The sequence below is a fragment of the Homalodisca vitripennis genome, chromosome 5 (assembly GCF_021130785.1).
Source record: "Homalodisca vitripennis isolate AUS2020 chromosome 5, UT_GWSS_2.1, whole genome shotgun sequence".
Taxonomy (NCBI): Eukaryota; Metazoa; Arthropoda; class Insecta; order Hemiptera; family Cicadellidae; genus Homalodisca; species Homalodisca vitripennis.
This window is the reverse complement of record NC_060211.1, coordinates 180714045-180738168: the sequence shown is the minus strand read 5'-3', so window position 1 is coordinate 180738168 and position 24124 is coordinate 180714045. Positions and strand designations below refer to the sequence as shown.

General features: G+C 36.3%; 1 protein-coding gene across 2 annotated transcripts in view; it reads left to right on the top strand.

Moving 5' to 3' along the window:
- Positions 1-24124, top strand: part of LOC124363259 (serine/threonine-protein kinase 3) — a 54616-nt gene that overhangs the window by 7838 nt on the left and 22654 nt on the right. Inside the window, exons 2-9 of one of the 2 annotated variants that reach the window (XM_046818466.1) lie at positions 2872-3343; positions 8852-8932; positions 12473-12653; positions 13184-13411; positions 13526-13631; positions 13734-13946; positions 16236-16360; positions 17232-17388. In XM_046818466.1, the coding sequence (XP_046674422.1) occupies positions 3207-3343; positions 8852-8932; positions 12473-12653; positions 13184-13411; positions 13526-13631; positions 13734-13946; positions 16236-16360; positions 17232-17388 (1228 nt within the window). In that variant the 5' untranslated portion in view covers positions 2872-3206. Of the gene's footprint in view, positions 1-2871; positions 3344-8851; positions 8933-12259; positions 12395-12472; positions 12654-13183; positions 13412-13525; positions 13632-13733; positions 13947-16235; positions 16361-17231; positions 17389-24124 lie in introns of those variants that run through there. The other variant, XM_046818465.1, reaches the window with a different exon arrangement.

The window sequence follows — 24124 nt, the reverse complement described above, 5'->3', positions numbered from 1 at the left end:
CGATCGCCTTCATTCTAGTGCACAACGTCAAAGTCAAATCTTTATTGTACACCCCCTTAGTTACGGCTATTAAGGCACCTTGTAATTATTCATAACGAGGCGACACCTATTACGATCGCCTTCATTCTAGTGCACAACGTCAAAGTCAAATCTTTATTGTACACCCCCTTAGTTACGGCTATTAAGGCACCTTGTAATTATTCATAACGAGGCGACACCTATTACGATCGCCTTCATTCTAGTGCACAACGTCAAAGTCAAATCTTTATTGTACACCCCCTTAGTTACGGCTATTAAGGCACCTTGTAATTATTCATAACGAGGCGACACCTATTACGATCGCCTTCATTCTAGTGCACAACGTCAAAGTCAAATCTTTATTGTACACCCCCTTAGTTACGGCTATTAAGGCACCTTGTAATTATTCATAACGAGGCGACACCTATTACGATCGCCTTCATTCTAGTGCACAACGTCAAAGTCAAATCTTTATTGTACACCCCCTTAGTTACGGCTATTAAGGCACCTTGTAATTATTCATAACGAGGCGACACCTATTACGATCGCCTTCATTCTAGTGCACAACGTCAAAGTCAAATCTTTATTGTACACCCCTTAGTTACGGCTATGGCACCTTGTAATTATTCATAACGAGGCGACACCTATTACGATCGCCTTCATTCTAGTGCACAACGTCAGAGTCAAATCTTTATTGTACACCCCCTTAGTTAAGGCTATTAAGGCACCTTGTAATTATTCATTACGAGGCGACACCTATTACGATCGCCTTCATTCTAGTGCACAACGTCAAAGTCAAATCTTTATTGTACACCCCCTTAGTTAAGGCTATTAAGGCACCTTGTAATTATTCATTACGAGGCGACACCTATTACGATCGCCTTCATTCTAGTGCACAACGTCAAAGTCAAATCTTTATTGTACACCCCCTTAGTTACGGCTATTAAGCACCTTGTAATTATTCATAACGAGGCGACACCTATTACGATCGCCTTCATTCTAGTGCACAACGTCAAAGTCAAATCTTTATTGTACACCCCCCATTAGTTACGGCTATTAAGGCACCTTGTAATTATTCATAACGAGGCGACACCTATTACGATCGCCTTCATTCTAGTGCACAACGTCAGAGTCAAATCTTTATTGTACACCCCTTAGTTAAGGCTATTAAGGCACCTTGTAATTATTCATAACGAGGCGACACCTATTACGATCGCCTTCATTCTAGTGCACAACGTCAAAGTCAAATCTTTATTGTACACCCCATTAGTTACGGCTATTAAGGCACCTTGTAATTATTCATAACGAGGCGACACCTATTACGATCGCCTTCATTCTAGTGCACAACGTCAAAGTCAAATCTTTATTGTACATCCCATTAGTTACGGCTATTAAGGCACCTTGTAATTATTCATAACGAGGCGACACCTATTACGATCGCCTTCATTCTAGTGCACAACGTCAAAGTCAAATCTTTATTGTACATCCCATTAGTTACGGCTATTAAGGCACCTTGTAATTATTCAGAACGAGGTGACACCTATTACGATCGCCTTCATTCTAGTGCACAATGTCAAAGTCAAATCTTTATTGTAGATCCCATTAGTTAAGGCTATTAAGGCACCTTGTAATTATTCATAACAAGGCGACACCTATTACGATCGCCTTCATTCTAGTGCACAACGTCAAAGTCAAATCTTTATTGTACATCCCCTTAGTTACGGCTATTAAGGCACCTTGTAATTAGTCATAACGAGGCTACACCTATTACGATCACCTTCATTCATTTGTGTACAACGTCAAAATCAAATCTTTATTGTACATCCCCTTAGTTACGGCTATTAAGGCACCTTGTAATTAGTCATAACGAGGCTACACCTATTACGATCGCCTTCATTCATTTGTGTACAACGTCAAAATCAAATCTTTATTGTACATCCCCTTAGTTACGGCTATTAAGGCACCTTGCAATTAGTCATAACGAGGCTACACCTATTACGATCACCTTCATTCATTAGTGTACAACGTCAAGGTCAAATATTTGTTGTATATTTCCTTATATGGTCATTGGGCAATATAGACTAGTTTGTAGTGGAAACATCACTTTGCCTGCAGGAACATGGAGGGTTGTTGAATCCTCAAAGGGATTCTTTACATTCTAGAGGTGCTCCAATATAAAGAGTCCCTTTTCTTCCTGAACTACCTTGTTGTGCAATCTTGATATCTCTATTTTTTCCACTTTGAAATATAAACATTGAAAATATGTTATTTAAGCAAATGTATATTTGTTATTGGAAGATTACATAATTTATTTGGTTTTTCAGTAAAGATAATATTAATGTTGAAAGTTAGTAAATGCATTTGAAACTACATAACGAAAATGTCTAGTCCTCATTTCAATAGCGTTTTGGCAAAAAGAAAATAATTATTGTGTATTTGTGTTCAAGTTTTAACAAATATGAAGATAAATCCTGTAGATCAACAGTTGTAGTATGTACTGACAGACAGAAATCAGATTTCGTTGATCAGCGACGGGTGGGGGAGGCCTCTAAGTGCTCAACCAATAATTTCTATTAGATAAATTGTACCATTAAACAATTATATTATTAGTAGAAACATCATGATTTATTTTTAATTCAAAGTTGCATTCTTCCTTCAATATAATGAAGCTGTATTAAAGGCTCTCAAAGAAAGGTACAACAATAAAACCTATAATAAACTATTTAAAAACATGGAGAAGTTACTGAGAAACTATTGTTCTTACAAAATTTAAAATTATTTTATGTAGGAAATTTTTGTAACTTTTATGTTTATTTAAATATTTTTATCTATTAGTTCTGAAATTTATCATAGGGATGGAATGGACTTGATTTTCAACTCCAACATTCCTATTTTATGATTGAACAAATATTGTGAGAGGCTGGAGTCATCCAACCTGCTGGAATGGAGCCATCATCTGGCAGTCACTGGCACTATTTCTGGCATTCCCTGTTATTACTGGATAGGCTTTGATATATCAAAAATTTCAACAACTTCACTGACTCTAAGAAAGGTGCATTTCAAAATGAAGCAATGTCATTTACTATGTGTACTCTCATGTGTATTGGTCATGGACTGTGCGTGTCAGTGTGTGACTGTGTGACTGCAGTACAGTGATGGGAATGTGAAGTGATGAAGATTGGAGAACTATGGAGAACACACTGGTGTTTAAGAACGGTGGAGTGTTCGAGCCCAGTATGCCTACCATCAACTGCCAGACTTGCCGTGTTCGCAGGCTGCGCCGACTCATGTGTGCCTCTCTGCCGCAACACCACACTGACAACTGGTGCGGTTTGTTTGGCTCTCAGTCCGACTAGAAGTCATTAGAATGTATTTTCATTTTGTTAGGGGGTTCTCGAGAGCTTTGCGTCACTTTTAAAGCATCTTTAACGATGGAAAAGATCATTAATAACAGAAGTACCAAATCAATGTAAACATGCTTAATAGTTAGACTATGATGTGGGATTACACTTTTAAACATAAATTTGAATTAAAAAAAATAATTTTTCAAATAATACAAATATATTTGAATGAAGATGAAAAGTTATTGAATATTTTTTATATTGTAAATTTACTTTAGGTTGTATTCTAATTACCTAGATAAATGAAAACATTAATTGGATTCTGTTACTACAAGAGAAAATAATTCATTTCTTATGTTAAAATTGCAAGTACTGAAAATGGGAAGGTGTAAATAATTACAGTAGGGAAATACAGAAAAGTGGGATATTAACTATGAAATTTTATAAAGCACGAAGAGTTCTCCAGTTGTGGTTGACCTAGCTGATGAACAAAGCATGGAATGAGAGCTGAAGTCTGTCACAAGCCTACACATTAAACATTATGTCCAGATGTTAAAAAATTTAAATTTAATAATAGAATATTTTTAAAATCCGTAATAGTTTTCAAATAGAAATAAACGTTTTTTAGAATAAAAAGTTTAAAATTGTTGAAGGTTCTTCAAGATTAAATGTTTATAACACATCCAAATGACACGTTTCTCGACTTGCGTTTTCTACATGTCCTAATTGGTGAAGTTTGAGTTAGGTCTTTACTTACCAAATATTTCTTCTTTGCCACAGGGATGTCTTGATATTGCAAAAGGAGTAATAAAACTACTTTGGCAACTGTAGATCAATGAAGATTCGAGTTCTTGTTGACAATACTATCTTTATATTAAGGAAGTTTGCCAGGAACGGTACCCAGAAAATAAGCTTAACACAAATATATCCCTGCTGCTGGTGGTGGTAGGAAGGTTGGTACTGGTTAATCACATCACTGACCACTTGGTTCTGCACAAAACCATGAGGAAGTGGTGGCTATTTCAAAGCCCTTGTATAGTTTTCACTGCTTCATCCAGGAAAACCACAAACGTAACATATCTGGCAGTGAATGAGAATGTAGTATTTGGTTACTTTTGCGGCTTTTTTTCAAAATGGCTATCTGGGGTGACTCCAATATTTCTTATGGAAAGTCACATCTAGTAACCCTAATTTTAAAGATTTTGGTAAAAGAGTATTAATGGTGAAAACTAATGGCTGTTTGAAATTTTAACATGTTTTATTATCACCTTGTTGGTACGTTATTTTTTAGAAAATTTTAAACTATCACACCCCATCACTAATGTGGCAGAATATGTTTGAATCATCAATGTTTAAAGTTCTCGTAATTTGACAAGGGTAGAGAATGGACATATGGACAATAGCTGTCAGGGACAATATTGACAGTCCGTCTGTCAACATTTCACTGGATTTTTGGAAACATTTGGTTGTTTTAAATAATGCTGTATTTACTGAAAGGGATTTCAAATGAAAGATTGATGTATATCAGTATTTTTTAATCATTAACAGAATAAATAGCTTAACTTAGTTTTAGATTTTGTTGGTAAGTTCAAGCAATGATAATGGTTTGTTGTGGGGAATCATTTCTCTGTCAGGTTCTAAACAAGCACAGATGTCCTGTTATATTTAGACAGATAGTAGAAGCCTGCCACCGAAATAGTAACATTGTTCCTGAGGTTTGTAACATCTTGTCTCTCTCCCACAGAATGTTGGGACAACTTTCATTGTATGATTAGGGTTCATCTGTGACACATCCTGTGTTTGTCTTGTTTAAACTTGTAGACATATTCATACTTATAAAAACTGAATATACATTATATTTACCCTAGTAAAGTGATTTTATTTGTGTTGTATCTTGTTTTAATGTTCACTCGATTTACTCAGTATTGTTTTAAAATTGAATATTCTGCTAATTTAGACTTAACTTGGTTTCTCTAACTTGTGAAGAGTACTCAGTTAATATAAAGTACCTTTTTTAAATTAAATCATGGAGCAAAATATTTTCCCACGTCTCAAAATATCTAAACCCATACTATTCTTTCTCCAAAAAGGAGGTTAGAAGTATGTTGAATATTACATACCAATATCTCTTGCTACAATATTTAATAAATAGTGGCCGCTGTATAAAAAAGCAACTACTTATGTTTTTAATCAAATCAAGGTCCTGTATGAGAAAAAGTAAAATTTTGTCTAGGCTGAATACCATATTATAAAATCTTCACAAAACTGTGAGTGTTAACCCTTTTGCTGCCAAACAATTGTAGTTACATGTCTCCATATTGCTAAGCCTTTCACCATAGTGTATATGTTTTCAAATTGCCACGGTCACTTTTAAATGTTTTGCAGAGTTTAAAATAAACGTTCATAAAAGTGTTATATCTGCCAAAAACAAAATTATTTTTCACGTTTATTTAATGTAGGTAGTCTTAGGTGTTTATAATTTTTTTAAAAACCTATGGTAAAACTTGACACTTTCAATCCCAGTCATTTTTTGCAAAATTAACTAAATAATCCTGACCTTTTACTGAGATGTGCCTGTTGAAAATTCTCACCAATATTTGGCTCTTTTCGCAACCAATTTTCAAAATTGTATCTGATTTTATTCAGCATGAAATGGGCTCAATTATTAAATAATAACTCATTCTTCTAATATGTTATACTGAAACTAACATAACTAAAAAAAGGTTTTTGAACATTTTTTGACTATTTACGAGGTGTGTTAGAAAAATAATGAGACTGATTTCATACTAACCAAAGTTTTTATTATTTTCAAACAACAATGTTATCCCCTTCAAAGTAGTTTCCTTGGGCAGCTATACATCGGCGGAGTCGTCGTTCCCACTCTTGGTAGCAGCGCTGGAAGTCTTCAATTGGTATGGCTTTTAACTGGTCGGTCACAGTCTTTTGAATGTTCTCCAGAGTTCCAAAATGACGTCCTTTTAGGACATGTTTCAATTTCGTGAAGAGGAAAAAGTCACAAGGACTTAAATCAGGTGAATAGGGGGGTTGAGGAACAACAGTAATGCGTTTTGAGTTCAAAAATTCACAGATGGAAATGGCCGTGTGACATGGGAGCATTGTCATGATGAAGCATCCACTTGTCTGCAATTTCCGGTCTCACACGGATCACTCTTTTCCTCAAATTTTCAAGGACACTTTTATAAAACACTTGGTTGACAGTTTGTCCTGGTGGAACAAATTCTTTTGTGTACGATACCTTTCCTGTCAAAAAAACAAATTAGCATGGTCTTGATCTTTGATTTGCTCATTCGACATTTCTTCGGCCGAGGAGATGACGAAGTGTGCCATTCTTTACTTTGCCGCTTTGTTTCAGGATCGTACTCAAATATCCAGGATTCATCACCAGTGATCACACAATTGAAGAATTCTTGGTCATTAGCAATCCTCTCAAGAAGATCAACGCACACATTTTTTCGATTGTCCTTCTGTTCAGTTGTGAGATTTTTCGGCACCAATTTGGCACAAACCTTTCGCATGTTCAAATCATCTGTCACAATTTGATGCACGGTGAAAGTGTTTAAATTTAGCTGTTCACTGATCATCTTTATTGTTAAACGACGGTCTGATCTCACAAGCGCCCTCACACGATCCATGTTTTCGTCCGTTCTTGAAGTCAAAGGTCTCCCTGAGCGAGGTTCATCTTCAACGTGTTCTCGGCCTTCCAAAAATGATTTGTGCCAGCGGAAAAACTTGTGCTATCGATAAGCACTGTTTCCCATAGACCTGTTTCAACTTTTCAAAAGTCACACTCGCGGATTTCACCAAGTTTAGCACAAAACTTTATTGCACAACGTTGCTCTAAATTTCGATGCTCCATTTCTGTGACGCACAATTAAAACACAACTTTACTAATGGCGCTGTCAAAACTAATGTGTTAACTGTACGGAGTTGTAACTCGGACTGAGGAAGTGGAAGGGATAAATAAACAGGTTTAGCGTCAGCCGGTAGACACAACGTTGCCAGATCTCCCGCAGTGTTACCAATCTCATTACTTTTCTAACACACCTCGTATGTAAGTAAATAGTACTAAATGTAAATAAAACAATACCTTTCCAATATAGTTTTTTTTTCTAAAAAAAATGTGTATGGTAACAAGGCCAATTACGACAAAAAATTATTATATTATCTGTAATAATTTCAAAATGGCAACCATTAAAACATTTTAACTTTGAATATTTTGAAAACTAGCAATTTTACTAAGGAATTACAAGAATAACATTCATGTTTTAATAAATTAAAGTTTTCTTTGGAGATGGGTGTGTCCTACACTGATACAATGGTTTGGAACTGCAGATTTGTTTTCTCTATTTATTTTGATGTGGGAGTAATGTTATATACCGTACATTTTGTAGGAAATTTTCATTTTGTTATCCCATGTATTTCTTATTGCAGCAATTAACTTGTATTTGGTATATTCCTGATTTATTTTATTTTATACAGTATATTTTGAATTTTTAGTTCATTTTTCAATTTAATTTTTATTGTGTATTCAATATTAACGTGTACCTACGTTTTTAGATATTTTAAAAATCTTGTCCATATATTGCTTAAAACATTAGGGTTCTTTTTCACATGTTTATTTTTTAAACGTACATTCTACTAAATCTTATCCATTAAAAACTCCATCTATGAATCTCTTCTGGTAGAGAAGTATTTTTACCACCTCAATGTCAATGAATGGAAAATTGCTTGTTTTTGTGCTGATGGTTTGTAATTTGATTGGTTAGTTTAGTTAAACAATATAATTTACTATGTTGTCATTATAATGAATTAAAAAATGAAAATAATTGTCTCAATAAAAATAAAAATACTAACATTTTTAATATCATGAAAATGGAACTCAAAATTATAATGAGCGAAAATTATTTTTTAATTAGTTTATTGAATTTAATTGTTTAAAAAGAACATAATTTATACTGAAAGAATGTTTTTTTAATTGTTTACAAATACAAGGTTTGGCAAATATAAATTTAATATTAAGAATTATTTGAGTAATTTTACAAAAAAGTGAGTATGCTAGCTAAATGGTAAGGTTTTTAAAGAAAGTTTAGTATAATTCTGTTTAAATTTATATTTTTTCATTTTTATTTCACTCTTTATTATTATAGATTTTTTTTAAATAAACACATGTATGTTTTTACATTAACTGTCAAAAAAAATAAAAATAGGGGAGTTAAAATTGGTTCAAAATATGTATTTCAATTTAATTTGCGTAAGCTTAATGGCATTTATTGATTGTCTTGCATATCCAACATTATTATTTCTCGTATTTTGATTATCCTTTACCATTAATACTTACTTAACTATTTTTTATTGTAAGGGGGTTTTTCTAAGTAAATGAAACTACTATCAAACTAAATACCAAATACAATTCATGACATTATTAGCTTGTATAACTACAGCCATGCTGATGTATTTTCTACTTGTTGCAGTGAGCTCAAGAAACTGTCGGAAGAGAGTCTCACCAGGCAACCAGAAGAAGTTTTTGACATCATTTGTAAACTTGGAGAAGGGTGAGTCCCAAACTGTTTACTACCACTACAACATGCAACTCTGTTGGATACGTTGAGGGATTTCAATGAATTTTAGCTTAAGTGCAAGAAACCCAGCAGCTTTGTACTCAGTAAAGATATATCAATGTATTACCACTACAACATGCAACTCTGTTGGTTACGTTGAGGGATTTCAATGAATTTTAGCTTAAGTGCAAGAAACCCAGCAGCTTTGTACTCAGTAAAGATATATCAATGTATTACCACTACAACATGCAACTCTGTTGGTTACGTTGAGGGATTTCAATGAATTTTAGCTTAAGTGCAAGAAACCCAGCAGCTTTGTACTCAGTAAAGATATATCAATGTATTACCACTACAACATGCAACTCTGTTGGATACGTTGAGGGATTTCAATGAATTTTAGCTTAAGTGCAAGTACTCAGTAGCTTTGTACTCAGTAAAGATATATCAATGTATTACCACTACAACATGCAACTCTGTTGGATACGTTGAGGGATTTCAATGAATTTTAGCTTAAGTGCAAGTACTCAGTAGCTTTGTACTCAGTAAAGATATATCAATGTATTACCACTACAACATGCAACTCTGTTGGATACGTTGAGGGATTTCAATGAATTTTAGCTTAAGTGCAAGTACTCAGTAGCTTTGTACTCAGTAAAGATATATCAATGTATTACCACTACAACATGCAACTCTGTTGGATACGTTGAGGGATTTCAATGAATTTTAGCTTTTATTCAGTGCATTCAAAACTATTACCACACTAAAAGGATAACAGTATTTTGGATCTTCACCCATGACACATGCAATAAATATAACTAAGAAGTGTCTTTACTTCCTCGAGTAGGTTTAACAGTTATAGCTGTCAGTATTCTTCAACAAGTTAAATAATGTAATGAAAAGGAAACCTACTTTAAGGGGAACACTATGCCGTATTCTTTTTCATGTTAACTAATTTTCCTTATTCTCAGGACCTATTTGTGATGATTTGCTTCTGTTTGTTTTTCCAATGAAATTAATATTCTTTTTCTTTATATTGTGAACCAAACAACATTAAAATATGTTTTTGTTTAAATAATTTTTTATATATTTTATTGGTCCTACCTGAGAAGATATATGTTATACTCTAGCATTAAATATTTGAGAATGAAATATCAAAGGAATTCTGTTAAAAAATAAGATAAGATTTAAAAAGTTTTTGGAATATGCAATAAAAGAAGTATTACTACCTAATAACAAAACAAGTAGCTTTGATATGATCCTGGTCCATAGGATGGAACTTCTTCCTCAAATTTGTCTTCTAGTGTTTTTTTAAAAGGTTTTTATGTTGTTTTATCTTCTTTTCAAACTCGTCTTGTAGTTTCTATGGTGTCTTGATTCTTATTTGGTCAACTTTTTGACAGCCATAAACTAGTGTTTGTACAGATTAAGCCCACATTCATCCAATCCTTTGCAGAAAACCACTGCACATTCATTAAAACAAGATACTGCCAAATACACACCAATGTAAGAGTGTTGTCTTACAAATTTTTCTTTATGAACAAAACTCAAATTACATTGTTGACTCATTACTTATTCTGTTTTTTTGCCTCAAAACAATCTTGCATGGGACAGATCTCTGATAATTGGCTTTATGAAAACCATTATACATACGATCTGGCAAGTGGAGATGTTCTGTGTCATCGTGCGAGAGCTGGACTTTTAAACACCTCAAAACATTCACTGAAACTAAAAATAGATTACATTTGAAAAAACACAATACTTATTTTTATATATAATTTTAAAGGGAATATTTCAGACTACAAGATATGGAGAAAAAAATAATGAAAAAGAAATTGTCTCTAGCAGTGTGTAAAATGTTCCAATCCGTGTTTTTCATTTGTTTATCTATTTTGTGTCTGGTACATCCCAATAGTTAACTGTCTTGTAAATTTCAAGTTTATTGTGGTTACATTTTATTTTAAATTCTACAGTATTAAAAGTGTATATTTGGTATAAACTGCATGAATATATCTGTTGAATTTTAGAGTTTTACTTGTATGGAAATTTTATCTTTCCTGTAAAAAACAAAAGTCTGATTTAACACATTGTTTGTAGGTTTCACATTCAGAAATAGGTTTACATATAATTTATATAAAAAGAGAAATATCTCAATTTAAGGCAAAATTATGGCCACGAGGTCTTAACAATATTACCAGGAAGAAAAGACCAAGTTTTGTGTACTAAAGACCTTAAATTTTGTAAAAACAGTTAAGTTTATGAAGTCCTTTCAGCCATTCAAAGCAAGATCGCCCTTATAATATTGTTAGTTTTTTCTACTCAAGTCATCATTTGAAATGTATAGATAATTCCATTAAAAAGTCTATCAAAAGAATCAAGAAATCTTTCTATCATCTCCAATCCCCTGTTATTTCTCAGAGATGCCTAATTTACTCAGTGGAACTGGCTGAGCGTTAGTGTAGTCTAACTATCCACATTATATCTACAGAATGATTTCATCTGTCTTACATTTTACATGAAACTTTGTTTCTACCTAGACAAGGATGAGATTGACCTCGGTGGTGGTGCATATCCCTCCTTTGTATTTGGCTGGCCCCGTATTGAAACCTGTCACTCAGAGGGCTGGCAAAATCTCTCTTCTAGACAGGAAACATTTCTTTTCTGTCTCTCTGTTTGTTTGCAGAAACAAACTATAAACTTGAAGTTTCCCATGCAATAACAGTGAAGCCTATCATGATGTGATATTTCAACTGGGGTATTTCTACTTTATAATTAAATATGCCACTTTTAATACTTATTAAACTCCTCAAAACAAGTAAAAATCATAAATTTATTGAAATTTAACCCTTGATTTGCCAGTTGACAGTTTCAGTGTCAAGCCTACAATCTACTGTAGGAATTTTTTATGTTAATGTCATTCTATCATGCAGCAGTGTGGCAGTCCTTACGTGGTTAAATACTGAAAGTGACGTGCACATGACTGACTGTTACAGATCGTACGGCAGCGTGTACAAGGCTTTACACAAGGAGTCCGGTCAGGTGTTGGCCATCAAGCAGGTTCCGGTGGACACAGACTTGCAAGAGATCATCAAAGAGATCTCTATCATGCACCAGTGTGACAGTCCTTACGTGGTTAAATACTGTAGAGTGACGTGTTCATGACTGACTGTTACAGATCGTACGGCAGCGTGTACAAGGCTTTACACAAGGAGTCCGGTCAGGTGTTGGCCATCAAGCAGGTTCCGGTGGACACAGACTTGCAAGAGATCATCAAAGAGATCTCTATCATGCAGCAGTGCGACAGTCCTTACGTGGTTAAATACTGAAAGTGACGTGCACATGACTGACTGTTACAGATCGTACGGCAGCGTGTACAAGGCTTTACACAAGGAGTCCGGTCAGGTGTTGGCCATCAAGCAGGTTCCGGTGGACACAGACTTGCAAGAGATCATCAAAGAGATCTCTATCATGCAGCAGTGTGACAGTCCTTACGTGGTTAAATACTGAAAGTGACGTGCACATGACTGACTGTTACAGATCGTACGGCAGCGTGTACAAGGCTTTACACAAGGAGTCCGGTCAGGTGTTGGCCATCAAGCAGGTTCCGGTGGACACAGACTTGCAAGAGATCATCAAAGAGATCTCTATCATGCAGCAGTGCGACAGTCCTTATGTCGTTAAATACTACGGCTCCTACTTCAAGAATACAGATCTTTGGGTGAGAATTCAGAATTTTATTATCATTAGTGTAAGGGTTTACATGACAAGGTGAGAGACATTGAACATCTGCAGCTATAATGATTGAAATATTTTGTAATATATCAATCTAAAATTGATGTATAATATCCACTTATTCGTACAATAATATAGTGGCCTACTTGTTTTTATCCAAATTGAAAACTTACAGTAACACAAGGAAGATGTTTTAGTTAGTCCTAGATACAACATTGTTGAATATATATTGTAGAGATACAATGTCAAGTATTGTTTTCACATTTTTACTTTAACGTCTTCATTATTCTGTTTACAATAGGTTTCACATGCTGTTTAGTTTTCATTTATCATAAAGCTTTTATAACCCAAAAAAATAATCACTAATATTCTATTGAGCGTGTATCTCAACACAGAAAAATATAATAATGCTAATTATTTATTAAAGGTGATTGTAAAATAATTCTTAGTGTGATTTGACTTCCTGTCATGAGGAGTTGTGTTCTGTCTCTTTATGAAGATAGTGTTTATGTGCAGATTGTAATGGAATACTGCGGTGCTGGCTCTGTCTCTGACATCATGAGGTTAAGAAAGAAAACTCTGACGGAAGACGAGATTGCGACGATACTGTGCGACACGTTGAAAGGTCTAGAGTACCTCCACCTGAGACGGAAGATCCACAGAGACATCAAGGCCGGGAACATCCTGCTCAACACAGAGGGTCATGCGAAGCTAGCAGATTTTGGGGTTGCAGGCCAGTTGACGGTACGTTAGAAACATTCTTATATCTCTGATTTACATAGTGTTACAGAGAACATTCACTATGATCTGTTCCTTTACCCGATGATTTAGTGACTTTGCTCTCAATGTCTGTGACAGGACACTATGGCAAAACGAAACACTGTGATAGGAACACCTTTCTGGATGGCACCAGAAGTTATCCAGGAAATTGGATACGATTGTGTCGCTGACATGTGGAGTCTAGGTAAGCCGTCGCATCTATAAGTTTTTATCGTTGAAAGATTCCTTGAAGTACTTCATTTTTTATGCATTAATTTTACCATTAGTTGATCCTGTACTGTGGCAGGTATCACGGCACTGGAGATGGCTGAGGGTAAACCACCCTATGGGGACATCCACCCCATGAGGGCCATCTTCATGATCCCCACAAAGCCACCACCCTCCTTCAGGGAACCTGACCAGTGGTCCTCGGAGTTCATCGACTTTGTGAGCCGCTGCCTCGTCAAGAACCCTGAGGAAAGAGCGACTGCCAGCGAGATGTTACATCATGAGTTTATAGGTTAGTTTTGTTACAGTAGAAATATCAATTAAATTGTTAGGCAAACACCATTTGTATGACTAATAACTGTATTGAACTTTCATATGGTGTAAGGTAACAGAAAACAATGCAATTCTCTTTTCATTCTCACTATAAGGTGAGTATGTGCATTTTACATTATTACAGAATAACACGTGTATGAGACACTAAAAAGTAATTTTGGTAAGGATGAAAATTTTTTATTCGGAGACTGCGTGTTGATAGTTATGTTTATGAAGGTATCGATAGAGACCATAAATACAAAATAAAATAAGCTGATATCTTTTGATCATGAAACACCTATATTAATTTTGACTTCCTTTAGTTCTCTAACAAAGCTGTGTATCTTCTTTGATTAAATAAAGTCTATGAGAAGATATCAAACAATGTTAAAATCTATTGCACAATGAATTGTTCAACCTGTACGGTATGTAGCAGCAAACAATAAAATCAGCAAAACATCTTACTGTTAATTATTTTTGTATTATTTTGAGCAAACTCAGACACAATAATAAGAAATACTAAACTTTTAAAATATAATTTGTTAACATGAGAATATTATTAAAAGTTTCGATATATTACAATTGTAAACAATATATTGACCATGTTAGAGAGCTATCCACTAGTTGACACACATAACTTATCTTCACCGCATACAATTTCTGCATACACTCCTGATGCATGTTAGAGAGCTATCCACTAGTTGACACACACAACTTATCTTCACCGCATACAATTTCTGCATACACTCCTGATGCATGTTAGAGAGCTATCCACTAGTTGACACACACAACTTATCTTCACCACATACAATTTCTGCATACACACTCCTGATGCATGTTAGAGAGCTATCCACTAGTTGACACACACAACTTATCTTCACCGCATACAATTTCTGCATACACTCCTGATGCATGTTAGAGAGCTATCCACTAGTTGACACACACAACTTATCTTCACCGCATACAATTTCTGCATACACTCCTGATGCATGTTAGAGAGCTATCCACTAGTTGACACACACAACTTATCTTCACCGCATACAATTTCTGCATACACTCCTGATGCATGTTAGAGAGCTATCCACTAGTTGACACACACAACTTATCTTCACCGCATACAATTTCTGCATACACTCCTGATGTGTCTTGTCGATCACAATATGAAAATTATCATGCAGGAGGGCTGCCCGGAAAGTATACAGTGTTCGATATTTCTGAAGAATTAGTTTAACAATCAAAACCAAACATTAGTCTCCTTCAAAGCGCTCTCTTTGGACACAATGCAGTTGTTCAAACAATCCTTCCACATCAAGGAACAAGGTGCTCAACATCAAGCAACAAGCTCATCAAGTTTGCTGGTTGCTGCCGCATTCAGTTTGACCTCTTTAACTGTTTTTAAAATCTGGTTCCTTTGACCATGGATCTTTAACTGTTTAAAATCTGGTTCCTTTGACCATGGATCTTTAACTGTTTAAAATCTGCTTCCTTTGACCGTGGATCTGTAACTGTTTAAAATCTGGTTCCTTTGACCGTGGATGTAAATTTCGAGTAGAGCCAGAAATCATATCTCGCCATATGTACAGAGGATGTGCTGCGAGGCCAAAAACATTATCGTGGTGAAGCAACCAGTCTCCACTGGATAACAAGTTAGGATGTTTATGCACACAACTTCCCTGAGATGTCCCAAAAGTTTAACGTGGTACTCCTTGGTGATAGTATGACCCTCTGGACTATTCGTGGTGCACTATACCTTTGTGGTAAGAACACTGTCATCGTACTCTTGATTTTACTCCGAGCTTATCCAACTTTTACCAAGCTTTTTTCAGGCACTAGCTTCTATGTTTCATTCAGGCTGATGATTGGACTTTTAATTCGGGGTTGGTGGTCATGGTTTCGTACAAGTCCATGCTTTTCTTCTAAATCGTTCTCTTAATATAGAATTTTGAATTTTGCAACCACTCAATTCAGACCTTAGTCTTCAGACAGAACTTTTACAGCAATGATTTTCGATGTGTCCAAATCTATCTATAATCTTTATTTACTAGTTTTTGTGGTTTCCATGGCTAGTAAAAAGTAAGTCAAAGTGTGCTGTAAGCAAGATTGTCAAACTAAAAAAGATTTTAGCCTAATGTATTTTATTCCATATAGATATTTTATAGGTGTTTCAAATGTCAATGAAGTGCTTTTATGGGAATAGTCAAGAACAGTGTGTAACTGAACATGTTTTTATATACATAATCACAGAGACTTTACTCAACTTGTTTTATAGGAAACGCCAAACCACCAACAATACTTGGCCAGATGATTGCAGAAGCAAGGGAGATAAGAGAGAACCAAGGATGCAGGAACAACGCCAGCAATGCCGCCATGGCCAAGCAAACCCACATGGAGTCGGTAAGTAATCTTTGTAATTCGGCTGAACTCACTCTGAATAATTACAAGAGTTTTAAAAACTTGGGAGAGCTGATGGCAGAGAAGTCTAAGAAGTTGGATTTTGGGTCCGAATTACACATAGCATGGATTTAAAACCTGTCTGTTACTGTTGCACCTTTTATCAGTACAGTACAGTGACCTTGCACTGTATCGACTCTCCCTCTTATTCTGTTTGATAAGATCCTGGCAAAGGCCAGTAGCCCATGAAGTGGAACTAACAAGACTTAAAAGGAGATCGGCCTCTCCTTTATTATCTATAAACCTCTGATATCTCCCACAAGAGATCGCCGTATCGATTTCTTCTCCAGTTAAAATATTTTCTGTAAATAAAATCATCTCTGTTGCTGTACATTATCAAAATCAATGTTATCTCCATTCTTATAATACTTTGCCAATAAATTAACTGATTCATACAGTGGTTATAAGAAAGAAATAGTTATTAAAGTTATTTGGCTAATAAAAATTGTAGTTTTACAAAAATTTTAAGATTTTTGACCATTTCCATTTAATCTAATTATTCTTATTCCACTATTTCTTAGAAATTGATTGACATGAAAGTGATATCTGTTTGGGGGCTGTAAAAGGTTATTATTGTTTTCTTTTATCTTGGATACATTTTTATTTTCATAAACTAACATTGTATAGATTTATGATGTGTTTTGCATTATGTGTGTTAAAGTATTTTGTTTATGCAATTTCTTCAGATGAGAATACAGTATAATTAGATGGAAACAAGTTTGTTCTCCAAGCCTTTTATAGTTTATTAAACAAGTATATTTAGTAAGGATACTAAAATGTGGATAACTACAAACCCCTGTGTGTGTGTGTGTAGGACGAGGAGGAAGTGAACAGTAAGACAATGGTGAACTACAGTGAGGTGGACAGTGGCACTCTGGTACCAGACAGGACACATAACACCTCCCAGCTGACAGAGGAACTAGGCACCATGGTCATAAACAGTGACCCTGAGGACGAGTCCACCATGAAGAGTGAGTACAATCATCACTAGTCTGTATACTCTCCTTGACCTTTGGTGCCAGACAGGACATATAACACCTCCCAGCTGACAGAGGAACTAGGCACCATGGTCATAAACAGTGACCCTGAGGACGAGAGTAGTATACTTTGGCCGTTCCTGGGACAACGCACTCGAGACCGGTTCTGGGACAAACCGTGTGAGACCGAATCTGGGACAGAATTGTTAGAGAGCGACTAAGAGTGTGAGTATGGGTAGTCAGAACCGCGCCGCGCGAATCATCACGCATGTCATCGCTGACCCGTCACCGCGCAGACACCACGCGTTGTTACTGTAAGTATACAAGCAATCGGCATGCGCCTCGTCAGCACCGCGCCGCGCGACTGCTGAACCGTCACCACCACCGCGCCGTGTGAGACACCGCGTGTTGTTTCTATAAGTATACAAACAATCGGTACGCGCCTCGTCACTGTCCAGTCACCGCCGCGCCGCGCGAGACACCGCACCTTATAAATTACTAGTTTTGTATAATGTAAGTGTATTGTGGATAGTATCAGGAATTAATGAAGCAGAAAAGTCGGAAAGAAATCCTGCTTCGAGCATTAGAGGTTCATAAACCTGTGGTTAAGCGATTCCCTAAGAGAAAAATTGTAACTTTGGGTATTGATGATTTGTGGGCTGCAGACCTTGTTGTAATGATTAGGTTTTCAAAGGAAAATGATGGATTCAGATACATATTTAATGTAATTGATACGTTTTCAAAATATGCGTGGTCAGAACCATTAAAAACTAAAAGCTCACAAGAGGTTACTAAATCGTTTGGTAAAATATTAAGAAGAGCGAAATTGGTTGGTCACAAACCCCCGAACCTTCTTCACACGGATAAAGGACGAGAATTTGTTAATAAGGAATTTAGAGAGTTTTTACACAAAAATCAAATAAAGTTATACCATACTGAAAATGAGGAAAAAAGTGCCATTATAGAGCATTTCCATAGAACTCTCAATAAAAAAATGAACGTGCACTTTGAAATTCAAAACTCTTTTAGATGGGTGTCACATTTACAGAAGCTTCTACGTCAATATAACAGTAAATTTCATAGCACTATAAAGATGAGCCCATCAGAAGAGAATTCAAGCAATGAACAAACTTTAAGAAACATGTACGCAAACACTGGACGATGTCTAGTATTCAGACCCAGACTTTCGGTTGGAGACCGTGTAAGAATTACTATAAAGAAAGATGTATTTGGAAATAAATACCGCAGAAATTGGACAAGAGAAATTTTTCGGATTGTGGCTGTCAACAAAACTTGCCCTGTTACCTACAAAATCGCAGACCAGTCTGGTGAGGAAATAATAGGATCGTTTTATGAAAAAGAGTTACAAAAAACTATGTTCTAGTTCAGAGTCAAATGTATTAATAATGCTCTCATCCTTCCCTCCACTCATCCCACTCACCCACCCTCTTCCTACTCCTCTTCCTTTTAGAGTCAAATGTATTAATAATGCTCTCATCCTTCCTTCCACTCATCCCACACACCCACCCTCTTCCTATTCTCATCCATCCATAACTCATCATTTTCCATCGTCAATCGCCCATACAATAAGAGAGTAGCCAGCTCTATAATAATGGCGTTTTCTCCTGCTAGCAAGCAAACAGCATTTCTCAATGCTACGGATGGTCTTCGAAGATCATCAGTCAAGAAATGTCCGAATTTTGGAGAAGAGGTTACTGCATCTAACCTATCCCGCCACCAAAAAACAAAGAAGTGTATCCATACCTCATCCTTTTCCATCGTCAATCGCCCATACAGTAAGAGAGTAGCCAGCTCTATAATAATGGCGTTTTCTCCTGCTAGCAAGCAAACAGCATTTCTCAATGCTACGGATGGTCTTCGAAGATCATCAGTCAAGAAATGTCCGAATTTTGGAGAAGAGGTTACTGCATCTAACCTATCCCGCCACCAAAAAACAAAGAAGTGTATCCATACCTCATCCTTTTCCATCGTCAATCGCCCATACAGTAAGAGAGTAGCCAGCTCTATAATAATGGCGTTTTCTCCTGCTAGCAAGCAAACAGCATTTCTCAATGCTACGGATGGTCTTCGAAGATCATCAGTCAAGAAATGTCCGAATTGTGGAGAAGAGGTTACTGCATCTAACCTATCCCGCCACCAAAAAACAAAGAAGTGTATCCATACCTCATCCTTTTCCATCGTCAATTGCCCATACAGTAAGAGAGTAGCCAGCTCTACAGTAGCCACCAAAAAACACAAAGAAGTGTATGTCAGCGTCAAATCCACCAGCTTATGCTTCTTCCAACGGATTCAATGAAAAACCTCCTTCGATGAAACAAGTATGTTCAAGGTGTGGTGCTGAAGTCAGGAACTCCTCCATGTCCCGCCATAAAAAAACAAAGAAATGCATGTCCACGTTAGACAGACAAACTCCGGATTTTGAATGTCTATGTTGGAAAACTACGCTGATGCTGTGAGTGACAATCAATTCCAGAACGTGATTGCTGATTTTGATATGTCTATGTTGCCAGAGTCCTATTCAAATCTCAGACCTGAAGAACAAGACGCGATTGCTGATTTTGATATGTCTATGTTGCCAGAGTCCTATTCAAATCTCAGACCTGAAGAACAAGACGCGATTGCTGATTTTGATTTGTCTATGTTAGACACTCCAGATTTCTATTCCAAAATTAGAACTATAATTGGTCCATCTACAGCTGACGCTCCAAAGTTTGAACCACCAGTAAAAAGGATACACCCCGATTCATTGAAAATTAAATCAATACTTGGTCCACCACCATTTGAAGTTCCGGATAAGTCAGACTATTCACTGCATATACCATATAGACCTGTATACCATTCACCACTACATATCCCAGAGAGTCCAACATACAACGTGCTTAGTCCGACCGATGTACGTGCTCAAATAAAACCCCAGAAGAAACCATGTCCAAAATGCAGTAAGGAAATAACGGTTTCCAACATGGCTCGGCACCAAAAATCTCAAAAATGTGCCAGAAACCAGCATGGTATGACATATAACGAACATCTGAAAAAGATGGAAATCAAACCAGCTCCTAAAAGTAAAATGTGTTGGATTTGTGAAACACCAATAGAGTCATCCAACTGGAACCGTCACAAACAATCGAAACGCCATATCCGTTTGTCAGCACTTCATGAAGGTCCTCGATACAGGAGTGAAATATTACCCATTACGAGACTGACACCAAGACTGCCGGCACCTACTCCAGACATCAACATGCTGGTAAAGAAATACCCAAAACGACCAAGGGAAGTCAAACAAGTACCGAAGGTCAATACAAACGATATAGCTCTTGAAGCGATGATCCGAAAACCGACTAGACCACAAAAGATTCCTACAGGTGTGAAAAAGATTATTAGTGAGACACCGACTAGTACAATTAATAGTGAGAATTCGATTAGCCCTACCATGGAAGAGAGACAGCTTCTGTCTGAAACAGAATCACCTTCAACACCTCATCTGGTCCCGGTACGTATTCCAGAGGAGTCACAGACAATACTTGATGAAATATCAGAAGTCCAGTCGGCATTCACGGGAAGATTGAAAACGTATGTGATTATGAACAAACGTGGGATCAAAGATCCAAAAATGTTTCTTGAGATATGCAAACCACTCGTTGTTGAAAAACTTCAGGAAGCTGTAAAAGAAAAAAATCTTAAGGTAAACATGGTTTATCATGCTGAATTCAAGAAAATAATAAACGATGTGGAGGTGACTCAAGTCATGAACTTTAAAACAAAAAATGAAATTCTTTACTCGACAACGTCTCTGTCTGACTATTATAACTCAGCAAAACTTAAGATGTTGGTTGAGATGGAGGAGTTTGAGGCAAACGGTTCTCAATGGTCACTAAAAAGTGTGAAAGACTTGGAGATCAGAGTCAACCGATACGTTCCTTTTCACGGATCCAGATATGTGGTTCTACCAAAACAGATTCAATCCAAAAAGGCTGTTATTAATGTAAAAAACGAAGATCAGAAATGTTTTATGTGGTCTATTCTGGCAGCTTTACATCCAGTTAAGGTTCATCCAGAAAGAATCAGCAATTACGAACCTTTCAAACGAGAGCTGCTTCATGCACTAGCAACTTGCGAATGCCCCATGAAACTTGATGATATAGCAAAGTTTGAAAGACGTAGTGGAATTTCTGTTAATGTCTATGCTTATGATGACAAGTTCGATATATTCCCGCTGAGAATAACTGATAACGAGATAGAAAAACATGTTAATCTACTGTTTATCAGAGAAAAAACAAACACTCACTACTGCTGGATCAAAGATATGTCCTGTTTGGTTAGTTCACAGATCTCACGAAATGGACATAAGATGTGGATATGCAATAGGGGTTTGCAACACTTTACGAGAGAGGATTTACTCATCAAGCATAGAGAAGACTGTAACACACACGATGCTGTGAAATTGGAACTACCAGAGCCAGGAACTGTAATTAGATTTAAACATTTCAATTGCTCAATGAGAGTGCCCTTTGTGTATTACGCAGACTTTGAATGCTGTCTAGCACCTACTTCAACATGTCAACCGTGTAAAGTGGATTGTAATGGTAATCATCAGTCGTTCACTATTAAATATCAGAAACATAATGCCATTTCCTTCTGTATGTATGGGGTGTCAGAGGACGGCTTTTCCAAACCACCGATTAAATACTTTGGAGACGATGCTGCACATGTATTTGTAAAATCATTGATTGAGGAGTCGATAAGGATTAATGAACTTTACAAGAGTGAAGCAATAATCCCCATGCAGTTGATGACAAAAGAGCAACAGGAAATGTTTAAATCTACTACTACGTGACATATCTGTGGAAATTTTCTTGGTGATGATTGTGTTAGAGACCATAACCATTTGACGGGTTTGTTTAGAGGAGCAGCTCACAACAAGTGTAACATCAATTTCAAAAAACCTAGGTTCATTCCTGTTTTCATTCATAATTTAGCAGGTTACGACACTCACCTATTCATTAAAGAGTTTGGTAAGTTCCAAAATCGCATATCATTGATACCCAACAACGAGGAGCGGTACATTTCCTTTACGGTCAGTGTGGAAGGTGGAATTGAACTACGATTCATCGATTCATTCAAGTTCATGTCACAAAGTCTCGATAGGTTGGCAAAGAATCTGACTAGATCTCAATTCAAACACATCTCAACATATTACAATGGTAAGGACCTAAATTTATTGCTACGAAAAGGAGTGTACCCTTACGACTACATGGACAGTATAGAAAAATATAGTGAAACATCACTACCTAGTCAAGAAGAATTTTACAATAGACTGAATAAACAACACATAACAAATGAAGATTACAAACATGCGTGCGATGTATGGACCGCCTTTAACATTCAGAACATGAAAGAATATACAATGCTATATAACGAAACCGATGTCTTGCTGCTTGCAGATGTTATGGAAAACTTCAGGGATGTATGTCTCAATACATACAAATTAGATCCTGCATGGTATTTCACAGCACCCGGGTTGGCTTGGAACGCAATGCTAAAAATTACAAAAGTCGAACTGTCCCTATTGACTGACATCGATATGGTACTCATGGTTGAAAAGGGTATTCGTGGTGGTATTTCACAGTGTTCTCATCGATATGCGAAGGCAAACAATCCCTACATGAAAGACTACGACAAATCGAAACCAAACAACTACCTCATGTACTTGGATGCAAACAATCTGTATGGGTGGGCAATGTCTGTAAAACTACCATATGCAAACTTTCAGTGGAGCAGTACAGACATCGATGTAATGAAAGTTAGTGACGATTCACCCACAGGCTGATTCAGTACATATTAGAAGTTGATTTGGAATATCCTGAAGAACTACACGACGTACACTCTGATCTACCTCTCGCTCCAGAACGTAGAGTCCCACCAGGGTCGAAAATGGCAAAGCTTCTGACAACTCTCTACAGCAAAGAAAAGTATGTCGTACACTACAAAAATTTAAAGCTTTATTTGAGTCTGGGTATGAAACTAAAACATGTTCATAGAGTTCTTAGTTTCAGTCAAAGCAATTGGTTGCAACCGTACATTAATCTGAATACCATGGAGCGTACAAAGGCGAAAAATGATTTTGAGAAAGACTTTTTCAAACGAACAACTCAGTTTTTGGAAAAACTATGGAAAATATGAGAAATCGTGTACATTCATTGGGGTACTAAATCCAAATTAGTGGAAAGATGGGTTAGCAAACCGAACTTTAAGAGTCGAACCATCTTTATAGAAAACCTAGTTGCTGTACATTTTAGTAATAAAAAACTTTTGTTAAATAAACCTATTTACATAGCTATGAGTATTCTAGACATATCAAAGACACTGATGTATGATTTCCACTACAATGTAATGAAAGAGAAGTATGGATCTAACATAAAAATGGTGTACACCGATACCGATTCCCTGATATATGACATCAAAACGAAAAACTTCTGTGAAGACATGAAAAATTTAATTGGATTATTTGATACAAGTGACTACCCCAACCCCAACCAATATGGGCTTCCCCACGTAAACAAAAAGGTTCTGGGTAAAATGAAAGATGAACTTAATGGTCGAATCATGCGAGAGTTTGTAGGACTACGATCCAAGATGTATGCGAGCAATATAGAAGACAACCATTTCATAAAAAGGTCTAAGGGCGTGAAAAAAGCTGTAGTTGAAAATG